Source organism: Lucilia sericata, unplaced genomic scaffold (assembly GCF_015586225.1).
Source record: "Lucilia sericata isolate MDLA Ls3-8-SP2 unplaced genomic scaffold, ASM1558622v1 Contig000632F_arrow, whole genome shotgun sequence".
Lineage (NCBI taxonomy): Eukaryota > Metazoa > Arthropoda > Insecta > Diptera > Calliphoridae > Lucilia > Lucilia sericata.
The window spans coordinates 60,900-75,088 of NW_023994638.1; the positions used below are offsets into that span (position 1 = coordinate 60,900).

At 30.2% G+C, this 14,189-nt stretch overlaps 3 protein-coding genes across 3 annotated transcripts; all 3 read left to right on the forward strand.

Moving 5' to 3' along the window:
• Positions 1-547: 547 nt before the first annotated feature.
• Positions 548-3,681, forward strand: LOC119606873 (phospholipase A1-like). Its single transcript, XM_037960524.1, has 3 exons — positions 548-901; positions 2,401-2,660; positions 2,726-3,681. The coding sequence occupies exons 1-3, from the start codon at positions 670-672 to the stop codon at positions 3,419-3,421; spliced, it is 1,188 nt and encodes a 395-aa protein (XP_037816452.1). The 5' UTR covers positions 548-669; the 3' UTR covers positions 3,422-3,681.
• Positions 3,682-6,688: 3,007 nt separating this feature from the next.
• Positions 6,689-9,581, forward strand: LOC119606876 (vitellogenin-3-like). The gene is made up of 3 exons (XM_037960528.1): positions 6,689-7,050; positions 8,383-8,642; positions 8,702-9,581. Exons 1-3 carry the CDS (start codon positions 6,816-6,818, stop codon positions 9,380-9,382), a joined length of 1,176 nt encoding a protein of 391 aa, XP_037816456.1. The 5' UTR covers positions 6,689-6,815; the 3' UTR covers positions 9,383-9,581.
• Positions 9,582-12,975: 3,394 nt separating this feature from the next.
• LOC119606891 (keratin-associated protein 19-2-like) lies at positions 12,976-13,611 on the forward strand. Its single transcript, XM_037960546.1, has one exon. The coding sequence runs from the start codon at positions 13,123-13,125 to the stop codon at positions 13,408-13,410; it is 288 nt and encodes a 95-aa protein (XP_037816474.1). The 5' UTR covers positions 12,976-13,122; the 3' UTR covers positions 13,411-13,611.
• Positions 13,612-14,189: the final 578 nt, after the last annotated feature.

Here is a 14,189-nt window from a genome sequence, read left to right on the forward strand (position 1 = left end):
TCCACCAATCGGCGTATAATCTCTTTCTTATTGGATTTCAACATCATTTGATGGAATTTGGCGCATATGCTTCTTTGCCTTAAGAACAAAGCCTATTGAAAATTATTAAAATCGGTTAATTATTCCACCTAGCCACCCACACAACTGAATCCCCGAATATGCGGCAAAACTATGTTTTAAGGTATGATGGTGTAGGGTATCATATGGTCGGCCACGCCCGACTACACTTTATTATTTGTTAGTACTAAAACTTTAAATAAAATTTTTAGCTGGTCAGCTTTAACATTTCGTGAACATAAAGAGAACACAACAGTAAACATATTTTGTATTACAACTAAAATTTCAACTTATAGAACTCTTTGTGTTTTTTGTAATGTTTTCAAAAAATTTCCTACATCCAATCAATTACTGTAAATTTTTTTTTAATTTTATTTCCAATATTCCCTATTTTATACATAATTCTACATTCCAGACGCTTATGTATATGGACATTTTTTTGTGATTTTTTTTTTGTGCAAACTGCAGCCTGTATAAAATACAATTGAACCAAATTTAAACGTTTCAGTTTTAGGATAAAACACAAGACGATAACAAGTTTAATTTTTATTATTTATTAGGTTCTTTGTGTTAATTTTTTTTCTTGTGATAGTGTTTTGTTTAAATGACAATATGAAGTCATTTTTGTTCTTAAGTGTTTTAATTTATCTAAGTGTCTTCAATTCTATTGAGGGCATTGATTTGGGTTTGAAAAATATTGTGGATTCGGCGAAAGATGTTACGGCTGGTATGGCCAAGGATTTAACCAATAAGCTGCCCACGGCAAAGGGCCTTTTCGAGACGAGCAAACAATTGGTTGCTGGTTATCCATTTGAGTTTGTATCGACTTCGATTAATAAGATGTGTAAGTATCGAGTGGTGAAATTAATAATAAAAAGTTTAATTATTTATAAATTTAACAATAATTCTAATTTATAAATTCTAAAAAGATTTTTGGTTTTCTTTAAGTTTTCTTTGAATTTATAAACGTGGTTTTCTAACCTCAATCTTGAGAGTGAAATGTTTTTAGGTTAGGTTATTTGCAATTATTTAGTTTAACAAATATTTGATATTTTTTATCACAAACATGTTAGCTTTTATTATAATAAAATTTTGTTAAAATCATTTAACTTTTTCTTAAATTTCCCCGTAATAACTCTGCAAGTTTTGGACTTTGATCACAAATTGAGGTTAAGTTGTTTAAGTTGAATGCATAAGTATTTGAAAGAGATAGAAAACGATATTTTAATAATTCTTTATTTAAATGTTTATCAAACTCTCTCCTTTCCTGCATCGTTCTTCTTAAATGCGCAAAGAATAAAAGTTAAGTAGAAATATACATTAAAGATCTGGAATGTTCGAAAACAAAAGGAGTGGAAAGATAAATAGAATCAAACTTGCTGAAGTTCGAAATCCGTTTCGATTTAGAAATCGTAAAAAAGAGAACAAGAAGCTAGTTTGAGTTTGTGAGAGATGGATGGAGGAAGAGGGAGATAGGGGAAAATATCAAGAGAAAATCTCTATAAAACGTAAAGTTTTGAAAAAGATTTTCTAAAGAGAACAAACTAGTCTATAGCCTATTGACTAGTCTAGGGACCAGTCCATGGTCTTGTTTATATGGTCTAATCAATTGGTTAGTCTATGGAATAGTCTTTGGATTTGCCTTTTGACTTGCCAATGAACTAGTGTATTGATAGTGTTTGGACTAGTCTAATAACTAGTTCTTGTTCGCAGAAATAGTCAAATGATTAGGCTATGAAATAGTGTACTGAATAATCTATATAATAGTCCAAATACTACTTAATGGACCAGTTCATACACTTGTCCATGGACTAGTACATGTACTTGTTATTCTATGGAGTAGTCTTTGAAATAGTCCATGAACTAATCTGTGGATTAGTCTGTGGACTATTCAACGGATAAGTCTATAAATTAGTCTTCTCTATTGTAAGGCTAATGTATGGACCAATCTGTTGGCTTTGGATTAGTCTATGGGTTTGACTCTGAATTGAATCTCTGAATTAACCATTGACTGAATAATGGTAGCCTACTGATGGATTCTATGCATTAGTCTATGAATTGGAATATCTGTGATTTAGCCCATTGGCTTTTCGACAAACAAGTCTATTGACTAGTCTGCTGACTGATCTATGGTCTAGTCTACAGATCAGTCTATAGACCAAATAATCTGAAGAATTACTGTGTAGATTTCTGAAAATTATATGATTTAGTCTATTGATTAATCAAGTAGAAAGTCCATTTATGGACTTGCGTTGTAAAAAGTTTAGGAAAAGTACGGAAAGACCCTTATTTGATATGGTTTTTCGAAAAAATATTACAAAAATCTACAATTTGTAACTACAGGTTCCTCTGCCCTATCATCGCAAGCTGTAACTCCGAAATATTTGCCCGACATCAATAAAATGCATTTCCAATTGAGAACAGCTTGTAATCGTTACAATTATCCCCTACTAAAGGCAAATGATATGTGGACTAGTAAGGAATTTAATCCCAAAAATAAGGTAGTATTATTAGTCACCGGTTGGACCACCTCGGTAGATGATGATGAAACCATAGCCCTGTTCGCTAAAGCCTATAGTTGCCGTGGTGGAGTAAACTTTGTGGTAAGTGAGAAAACTTTTTAAAGCTATATAAACAACTAAAATCATTATATGTGTAACCCTTAAAGGCCCTCGATGCTGCCGGTTTTATTGAGACTCTTTACTCATGGTCAGCTTTTAACACCGAAGCCTTGGGCATGCATATTGCTGATGGCCTGAAGCAGTTAGCTGAGATAGTGCCGGTAGAGAATATACATTTAATAGGTCATAGTTTGGGTGCTCATATAGTGGGTGCTGCTGGTCGCCATTTTGAATTGAAAACCAAAAAGACCATACCACGTATTACCGGCTTAGATCCTGCCAAACCCTGCTTTAATGAAGGCGAAGCTTTGTCGGGTTTACTAAGAGGTGATGCTGATTTTATTGATATTATACACACTAATTCTGGTGTTTTGGGTAAACGTGATCCCTTGGGTGATATTGATTTCTATCCCGGTGGCTTGGATCCTCTACCTCCCGGCTGTGTGGGTATATCTTGTGCTCATGCCAGAGCTTGGGTCTACTATGCTGAGACTATTTATCCTGGTAACGAGAAAAATTTCATGGGTACCCGTTGCAGCTCTCTAACACGTTTGCGTGAGGGTAAATGCCCCGGCAAGGAGGTGCCCATGGGTTATGCTGTGCCCACCGATGCTAAGGGTAATTATTTCATGGAAGTACGTGCTAATGCTCCTTACGGCATGAACGGTAATAAACATGATCTATTGAAATATGAGAAATGTGGTGCCTGTGAGGAGACTGATAATAGGAAGAAATCTGAATAATGAGATTTACTTGGAGGTTCTTTTCACCCCTCCTAGGAGGCAATTTTTGATTGATTGTATTACTTGATTATTTATTCTTTTTGTGTTTGTCTAAAAATGTTAATGTGTGTTTTTTATTATTTTTATTATTCTAAAAACTAAATTATGTGTATACTTTTTTTTTGAGGATTTAAATTGTGATTAAATTGATAAACTTTAAACTTGTTTGTGATTTGAAATAAAACTATTTTATGTCTTGTGTGAACTTATGAAAACTAAAAGTAATTGTTTTTTTATTGTTTTAATTATTGGGGTATTAGGTAGGAAAAGAAATTTTGGTTTTACTTTATTTATATGAGAGATTTATGATTTCATTTGTCGATCGTCATTAAGTTTTAGAAAAATTAAAGTGATTATACTTTCATAATCACTTTCTCAAAGATATAAGTGATCGTATGCCATTAGATTCTATGTCCCAAAATTTAGTTTCGGCCCTTTTCTATGTCATTTTCACATACTTAGAGTGTTATTCAGCATTGTACCCAATCTTCATAATAATCATCAGATTTATTTATTATTTTTTTGCTTAGTTGCTAAAATAATAAAATTTATTATTCCAAACAATTTTGTGTATTAATCCTAAACAAAAAGTGAACAAACAAATTTCGCATTAAAATGGTCTTCCCCAACTAAAATTCTTATCAACCGATTAAAACCAAATATTTTTTTTTTATATAAAGTCACTAAAGACATTTAAAGATTAATATTTTATAATAAAGAGTTATAATCTGTTTTGTTTTTCTAACTAATTCTTTAATAAACAATAGTTGTTTGTACACATGTATTTGAATAAATAGATTAATTTATATTCATAAATTTATTAAATTATTAGGTACTCTACACGAAAAAATTAATTTTTTTTTTTAAATTTAAAATGTTTGTGTCAAAAGAACCTTTAATTGATTAAAATCAGTGTTAGGCAAGAAGTCTCTTGTTCTCAAACTGTCATACGCAGGTAAGAATATACAGTGTTAATTTTCTCTCTCTGCCTATGCCTGATTAATGAACACAAATTTTGGACTTTAGAAAACAAATTCGAACTTTAAATTGAATGTTATAATCGTCCAATTTTGAGTCAAAAGAACAAAGTATTTTTTTATTTGGAGTTATAACAATTTTATAGGGCTTTTCACAGTCTGCTAATATCAATTGTATTAAATAAATTTATATTTTTATTAAATGTGAGTCAATTTGCCGCCAGTAGCATTAAAACACAATAATAAATATTATAGCTGACAAAAATAAAAAAAAAAGTTGAGAATCGTATACTTCCTATTAGAAATTCATTAAACGTCGAAAGTGTTGGGAGGCATAACTATATATTTACAAAGCAATGTACGCCAGAAAAACCTAAGTGACATTTTTGAAATTTTACCATACTTACCATTCTCGATTGAAGATCGTGGATTGGTTTCTCACTCTGGAAAAGAACGCAACGCAAATCCTCCTTACTAACTAACTAACTAACTAACTAACTAACTAACTACTAACTAACTAACTAACTAACTAACTAACTAACTAACTAACTAACTAACTAACTAACTAACTAACTAACTAACTAACTAACTAACTAACTAACTAACTAACTAACTAACTAACTAACTAACTAACTAACTAACTAACTAACTAACTACTAACTAACTAACTAACGAACTACTAACTAACTAACTAACTAACTAACTAACTAACTAACTAACTAACTAACTAACCTAACTAACTAACTAACTAACTAACTAACTACTAACTAACTAATCTAACTAACGAACTAACTAAACTAACTAACTAACTAACTAACGAACTAAACTAACGTAACTAACTAACTAACTAAACTAACTACTAAGCTAACTAACTAACTAACTAACTAACGACTAACTAACCTAACTACTAACTAACTAACTAACTAAACTAACTAACTAACTAACTAACTAGAACTAACTAACTAACTAACTAACTAACGAACTAACTAACTAACTAACGAACCTAACTAACTAACTAACGTAACTAACTAACTAACTAACTACTAACTAACTAACTAACTAACTAACTAACTAACTAACTACTAACTAACTAACTAACTACTACTAACTAACTAACTAACTAACTAACTAACTAACTAACTACTAACTAACTACTACTAACTAACTAACTAACTAACTAACTAACTAACTAACTAACTAACTAATAACTAACTAACTACTAACTAACTAACTAACTAACTACTAACTAACTAACAACTAACTAACTAACTAACTAACTAACTAACTAACTAACTAACTAACTAACTAACTAACTAACTACTAACTAACTAACTAACTAACTAACTAACTAACTAACTAACTAACTAACTAACTAACTAACTAACTACTAACTAACTAACTAACTAACTAACTAACTAACTAACTAACTAACTAACTAACTAACTACTAACTAACTAACTAACTAACTAACTAACTAACTAACTAACTAACTAACTAACTAACTAACTAACTAACTAACTAACTAACTAACTAACTAACTAACTAACTAACTAACTAACTAACTACACTAACTAACTAACTAACTAACTAACTAACTAACTAACTAACTAACTAACTAACTAACTAACTAACTAACTAACTAACTAACTAACTTACTTACTAACTAACTAACTAGAAACAGATTTAAGATTTTGCAAGCCTGTCAGTCTGGGGGTTGTGGGTTTGATTCTTACTATATACTTTGGTCTGCTGTACTGCAACGGGAGTACAGTCACTCCCTCGGTAAATTAGGTTATGATATAATTTGTAATTGTATTGTAATGGACAAGTAAATAAAAAGGGCTTTGTATAGAATGACTTTGTTGAAGATTTTCTTTATATGTATGCCGAAATAAAATAAGTTGGTGAGGAGCTTAATAGCGCCTATTAATTACTAATAATTTTTAAAAACTTTAATAATATTGAAAAATATTTTTTTGAATTTTTTTTAATATCAATATGCCAAAATGTGTAAATGAAGTATTATTTGTGTATATAGTTAGGCTTCTTTCCCATAATCTTAAATTTAAATAAAAGTCTTATATGTATGTACTTTATATATTTTTTAGTATGACAACTGAGTACTACTCGTATTCGCATGTATTGTAATAATTTTTATTCGATTCCCATATATGACTGATAAACAGACAGACGTGATGTTTTAAGTCGCCTGTATAAAATATTTATTTTAAAAAATTTTATATTTCAGTTTTAGATCAAAACTCAAGGTAGTCGGTCAGTTTAACACACAAAAAAAAAAAAAAAAAAAAAAAAAAACGAGATCTATTGTGAATTTTGTTTACAATTGAAACTATTTAATTATAAGCATCATTATCAACATGAAATCGAAACGTTCTATATTAAAAGTTTTCATTTTGATATGCTCCTTAAGTGTTATAAATTGTGCTGATTTTGGTTTCAAAAATGTTTTCAAATCAACGGTAGATGTAACATCGGGCGTTGCGAAAGATGTGGCCAATAAATTGCCTACACCAAAAGGTCTTTTCGAGACCAGTAAACAAGTTATAGCCGGCTATCCGTTTGAGTTTGTGTCGTCTTCAGTAAATAAGATATGTAAGTGGTTATTTGTGAAAATGAAATTTAAGTGAAATTATTTTACAAAAAAAAACAAATAAAGATAAATTAAAAATTTAATAAAAATATAAATTTAATTTGTAATCAAACTAAACTTTGATGAATGTTAAGTGATAAACAGATTTGTATTCAGTTTTCGCAATCTCGAATCCCTGGAAAAATTTTAATAATATTGGTATTTTACATCGTGTAATTTTTCTATAGAAAAAGTAGCTGTAATTCCAGCAATTTTTTTTTAGCTGTAATTTCAGCTATTTTTCTATAGAAAAAGTAGCTGTAATTCCGGCAATTTTTCTATAGAAAAAGTAGCTGTAATTCCAGCAATTTTTCTATAGAAAAAGTAGCTGTAATTGCAGCAAACTTTTCTATAGAAAAAGTAGCTGTAATTGCAGCAAACTTTTCTATAGAAAAAGTAGCTGTAATTGCAGCAAACTTTTCTATAGAAAAAGTAGCTGTAATTGCAGCAATTTTTCTATTGAAAAAGTAGCTGTAATTCCAGCAATTTTTCTATAGAAAAAGTAGCTGTAATTCCAGCAATTTTTCTATAGAAAAAGTAGCTGTAATTCCAGCAATTTTTCTATAGAAAAAGTAGCTGTAATTCCAGCAATTTTTCTATAGAAAAAGTAGCTGTAATTCCAGCAATTTTTCTATAGAAAAGTAGCTGTAATTCCAGCAATTTTTCTATAGAAAAAGTAGCTGTAATTCCAGCAATTTTTCTATAGAAAAAGTAGCTGAAATTATAGCTAGCAATTTTTCTATATAAAAAGTAGCCGTAATTCCAGCAAACTTTTCTATAGAAAAAGTAGCTGTAATTCCAGCAAACTTTTCTATAGAAAAAGTAGCTGTATTCCAGCAATTTTTCTATAGAAAAAGTAGCTGTAATTCCAGAAATTGTTCTATAGAAAAAGTAGCTGTAATTCCAGCAATTTTTCTATAGAAAAAATAGCTGTAATTCCAGCAATTTTTCTATAGAAAAAATAGCTGTAATTCCAGCAATTTTTCTATAGAAAAAATAGCTGTAATTCCAGCAATTTTTCTATAGAAAAAATAGCTGTAATTCCAGCAATTTTTCTATAGAAAAAATAGCTGTAATTCCAGCAATTTTTCTATAGAAAAAGTAGCTGTAATTCCAGCAATTTATAGATAGAAAAAGTAGCTGTAATTCCAGCAATTTTTCTACAGAAAAAATAGCTGTAATTCCAGCAATTTTTCTATAGTAAAAGTCTTAAAACAGATAAGAGGATTCAACCATATCTTCAGTTTAAAATTCCCATCTGGCTAATAATCTCATAAATGAAACCATTCTTTTAGGCTCTTCCGCTCTCGCGTCACAGACCATAACTCCCAAATTTACACCCGACATCAATAAAATGCAATTTCAACTAAGAACGGCCTGTGATAGATACAGTTTTCCGTTATTGAGAGCCAATGATATGTGGACAAGTCCACATTTTAATCCAAATAAAAAGGTTGTAATCTTAGCAACAGGATGGACCACCACCGTTAATGATACCGATACAATTGATGTATTCGCCAAGGCCTATAATTGTAGAGGAGATGTTAATTTTGTGGTAAGTAAAAAGATACTCTACGCAATCGGTTTAGTTACTTAGAAAGTTTCTTATTTTAGGCCGTTGATGCTGCTAGTTTTGTGGATACTTTGTACACTTGGTCTGCCTTTAATACCGAAGATTTGGGCATGAATATAGCAGAGGGTCTTAAGCAATTAATTAAAATTGTTCCTGTGCAAAATATACATTTAATAGGTCACAGTTTGGGTGCTCATATTATGGGTTCTGCTGGTCGTAATTTCCAACTCATGACTGGCCTGTCTATACCCCGTATAACCGGTTTGGATCCTGCCAAACCCTGTTTTAATGAGGGTGAAACGCTATCGGGTCTATTGAGAGGTGATGCTGATTTTATCGATGTTATACACAGTAATCCTGGTGTCTTGGGTAAACGTGATCCTATGGGTGATATAGATTTCTATCCTGGTGGTTTGGATCCTTTACCCACCGGTTGTCTTAGTGTCGTATGTGCTCATGCCCGAGCCTGGGAATATTTTGCTGAGACTGTATATCCTGGCAATGAATTTAATTTCATAGGAGCTCGCTGCAGCTCTTTAACACGCTTGCGCGAGGGTAAATGCCCTAGTAAGGAGGTGCCCATGGGTTATGCAGTGCCCTATGATGTTAAGGGTAACTATTTTTTGGAGGTTAATGGTGAATCCCCATATGGCACGAATGGCAACAAACACCGTTCATTGAGTTTCGCTGAATGTGGCAACTGTGAGGAGAAGAAGAATTAGTTAACTTTTGAGATTATTTCTTAAGAAAATGTTATCTTTTGTGTTTAACTTTGTTAATTTTTTTCTAACATTTTATTAACATTTAATAATTGTTATTAGATTTTATGTGTGCATTTTTTAATACCAGTTATGTTAAGTAATAACATTATGTTTTGTAGTTTTTCTTAAAAAACTATTATTAAAAGTTATTAAAATTTAATTATCTTTTATTTCTGAGGGTATTTATTTTAGTGTAATTTTCATAACTTGTAAATGAGTAGTGTAGGGTATAAAACTATAAAAATTAAACTATAAAATTTAATTATTACATTAAGAAATATATACAAGTATTGAAATAAGTTTTTGTGCAATGTGGGCTCTAAGAACTTTATTACATTTTGGCTAGCAGTTCATGTTAAAGAAGACAGACAGACAGACAATTTATAAATGACCCTCAAAATTTTTAATGTTTCCACTAGTCTCAACACAATACCTATAGTGAAACATTTTTTTTTTTTTATTTTCTGCTTGAAGAAGATTTAAGAACTTAAATATAAAGTCTGACTTAAATAGCGGAAACAATTGTTGTTTCTGTTGCAAGAGTGTGTCTTTTTTTATTGGATGTATGAAGCTTTTGCAAGTTAGTTTTTTTTTTTCATTTTGCCACTATTGTGTGTAAATGTTAAACCATCAGTTTAACCTGTTGATGACTAAACAAGAAGAGACATTCAGACCGACATGAATGAGTTGAAAATTACCCATAAAATAAATTCCATGCAGCTAAACAAAGTGTCATTTACAAAAAAAAATTGCATTACATTTGTTGCATTTTAAGTTTGCGCTGGAGTTTTGAAGCGGCCATGACGAATTGTAATGAGAATTTTTTTACTTTTGAAGCAAATTTTTAATTGCTACGTTTTACTCTTACACCCTTAAAGTGTCTGAATCTAATCCATACAAAAATGTAAACTTTTCAACACATATTACTTTAAAAGAATGCTTGTGTTTCTATAGGAATGTTGCCTGAATAAAACCCGAAAAAACGTTTGAATACTTCTTTTGAAAACTTCTTTTTCTATACAAAAAGTTTCGTGAAAACTACTTTTGTATAAAAAATGTCCAAGCTACTTTTCCTTTTGAAAACTTGTTTGTGTAAAAGCTTGAATGAAAACCCGTAAAGCCATTTGAATACTTCTCTTGAAAGCTTCTTTTTCTATACAAAAAGTTACGTAAAAGCTGCTTTTGCTTAGAAAAGTTTCCAAGCTACTTTTTCTTTTGAAAACTTGTTTGTATAAAAGCTTGAATGAAAGCTACTTTTTCGATAGAACAGTTGCTTTAATGAGAGCTAAACTTTTCTAAAGGAAAGTTGCTTTAATAAAAGCTCCTTTTTTAAGAAAAAAGTAGATTGAATGAAATCTAATTTTTCTGCAGAAAAGTTGTTTCAAATTTTTCTCTAGAAGAATTGCTTGAATGAAAGCTTGTTTAAAAATAGAAAAGTTGTTTGAATGAAAACTTTCTTTATTAAAGAAAATTGCTTAAATAAGCGGCGATTTCTGCAGAAATGTTTTTGAAAGAAAAGTTTATTGGATTAAAGGCTTATTTTTTTTATAGAAAAGTTGAATAAATAAAAGCTTCAATGAAAGCTACTTTTTTGTATAAAATTTGCTTCAATAAAAGCTGCTTTGTCTATGTAAAAGCTGATCGAATAAAAGATACTTTTTTTGTAAAAAAGTTGCTTGAATAAAAGCTCCTTTTTCTATGGAAAGTTGCATGAATTAAAACTACATTTTCCATAGAAAAGTTACTTGAAAGAAAACTACTTTTTCTATACACAAGATGCTTGAATGAAAGCTACTTTCTCTATACAAAAGTTTCTTGAATGATAGTTACTCTTTCTATAGAAAAGTTGACTAAATAAAAACTTTTTTCTTATAGAAAATTTGCTTAAATAAAAGCTTGATTTGAAAGCTATGTAAAATGTGTAAAAATGAAAACTACTTTTCAACAGAAAAGTTGTTCAAATAAAATGCGCTTTTTCTATAGAAAATTTGCTTAAAAAAGCAACTACTTTGTCTCTAAAAAAGTTCATTGAATGAAAGCTGAATTAGAGCTGCTTTTTCAATAGAAAAGTAACTTGAATGCAAACTACTTTTTCTATAGAGAGTATGCTTGAATGAAAGCTACTTTTTTCTATACAAAAGATGCTTGAAAGAAAGCTACTTTTTTTAAAGAAAAGTTGCTTCAATAAAAGCTACTTTTTTTACAGAAATCTTGTTGGAGTTAAAGCTACTTTGCGTATAGAAACTTCTTCTTGAATAAAAGGTATAGTTTTTTAAATGAAAGCTACTTTTTGTACTGATACGTTGCTTGAATGAAAGCTACTTTATATATAAAGAAGTTCCGTGAATAAAAGCAAATTATTCTATACAAAAGTTTTTTACATGAAAGACAGTTTTTTTAGGAAAGTTGCTTGAAGGAAAGCTGTTTTTTGTAGAAAAGTTGCTTGAATGAAAGCTTCGTTGTTTTTAGAAAAGCTCTTTGAATAATATCTTATTTTTCTGTACAAAAGATTCTTAAATGAAAGCTAGTTTTTTTTATAGAAAAGTTACTTCAATGAAAGCTACGTTTTATGTGTGAAAAGTTGCTTGAATAGAAGCTTTTCTTTTTCTACAGAAAAATATACTTTCCTTCAAACAACTTTTTCTATAATATAGAAAAAGTTTATTTTATTCAGACAAATTTTTAGGTTTTCGGATTCAAGCAGCTCTAACAGAAACAAGTATGTACTGTGGTTCCAAATAATAGTCTATAAACGTTCCTTATCAAACAACTGAACATAAGCTTTGTGCTTGGTTTCAGTTTGTGACAAATGATTCAAGTCCTTTAAGCTTTAAAAAGTTTAATTAACACTATTTTATTAAAACTAAGTATTCTTCCTTACCTCAGGTAGTGCAGTTTAAACAAGTTTATTTTAAAACTAAGGGGCTTATATTGTAACTGGTAAAAAATCTGCTTGAAAGAGTTATACTTCTGCTGTTGAGTAAAACAAAATTAAAACTGAAATAACAAGATGCTCGATAATCTCTAAACAGGGAGGTTTGCCAAATAGTTATTGTATACATATGTAGTATGTATACTTATTGCGTACAATTATTTGGCTAATGTAAATATGATTGAAGCAATTGTAGGAAATACCAACACATCATGTCCAGCCAAGTGTCAAGTAAATAAAAGATTTTAAGATCTTTTACTTAAAAGTGTGTTTGGTTATATAGAAACATATATACATTTTTTGTATATAAAATAAAGCAACTTTAAGTGGTTGACCCTGGTCAGTTGTGGGTAAAGAGTTGTTTCAATAAGAATTATATAGTAAACCTATTAAATTTATATAAAGTAGATGTTCTGGTTTTTATATGGGTTTGGTTACATACACAAAAAATCTTCTTCCTATCTCTCCTTTGAAATAGCAAGAATAACAACAAATTTAATAAACTGCAGCATACATACAATTACTTTTTTTTTAACATTATATGCATATATATTTTTTCGGGTTTTTGTGTTGAAACTGTTCTGATGTCTGTCTCCATATGTCATTTTAAGTTTAAGCCCCTATGACATAAAAATTACTTTTTGGTCTCATATAAATACCACAAGATAAGTGCATTTCAATTACAGTCTTTCAACGACAACATTCGATTTGCATTCGAAAAATTCGGATTTTAAATTAGTGCTTGAGAAATTGATTCCGGCTTGAAACCATGAAAGTTTTTATCATTTTGTTTGCTTTAATTGCTGTTGCCTCGGCAGGATTTATTAAATCAGGATGGTCTAGCGGTGGTTATGGTGGAGGCTATGGTGGTGGCTATAGTAGTGGTTATGGCGGCGGCTATCACGGTGGCTATGGAGGAGGTTATGGCGGAGGATATGGTGGTGGTTATGGTGGTGGAGTCAAAGTTGTTAAAGTCATTCGCTTAGGCGGTGGTCATGGTGGTGGCTGGAACTATGGTGGTTATGGTGGCTATGGAGGTGGCAGTGGTTGGTGGTAATAATATTGCAGAAAGGAACATTTGTGAAAAGTATTTAATATTTCCTGAAGTGCGTACCCTGTGTTAAATATTGTAAATTATGTTTTGTAAAGTTGTTTATTATTTTTTCTGGTGATAATTAAGACGAATAAAATTTTGTTTATCTAAATGTTAAATAGAAGAGTTTTTTTCGTTTGAAGAAGGAACTATAAAGTAAATGAAGTGTAAAGAGAATGTGTAACAATAAAGCAAGAGAACAGTAAATAGAACGAAAATGAATAAAAAATATACAGAAAAATATTGTGATAACTGGAAGATCGCAAAGAGTAAAAGAAAATTCAAAGCAAAACCAAACAAGTAAGAATTTATAGGCGGCCATGGCCGACCATATGATACACTACACCAGTGATTATGTTAAACATTTTTGATTACTTTTTTTAATAATAAAGTATTTCATTTAATTTTTACCTTAATTCAGAAATATTTTAACAATTTGTTGACAAAACATGGATTTTCTAAAAGAGGGGTTATATGGGGGCAGGGGGTTAATATGGTCCTATCCTTATAAATTTTGGTAGAGGGATTTACGCTTACATCAGTTATTTATGCAGAATATCATTGTGATATTAGTGTTTATAAGTGAATTTTGACAATCAAGACATTTTCTGAATGGGACTTAGTATGGGAGATAGGGTCAAATTAGGCCCGGTCATTACGAAATTCAGCAATTTAAAACTAAACCGATTTTTGGAGTGATACAAGAACATTTAACAGACGGACGGACTGATAGACAGACGGGC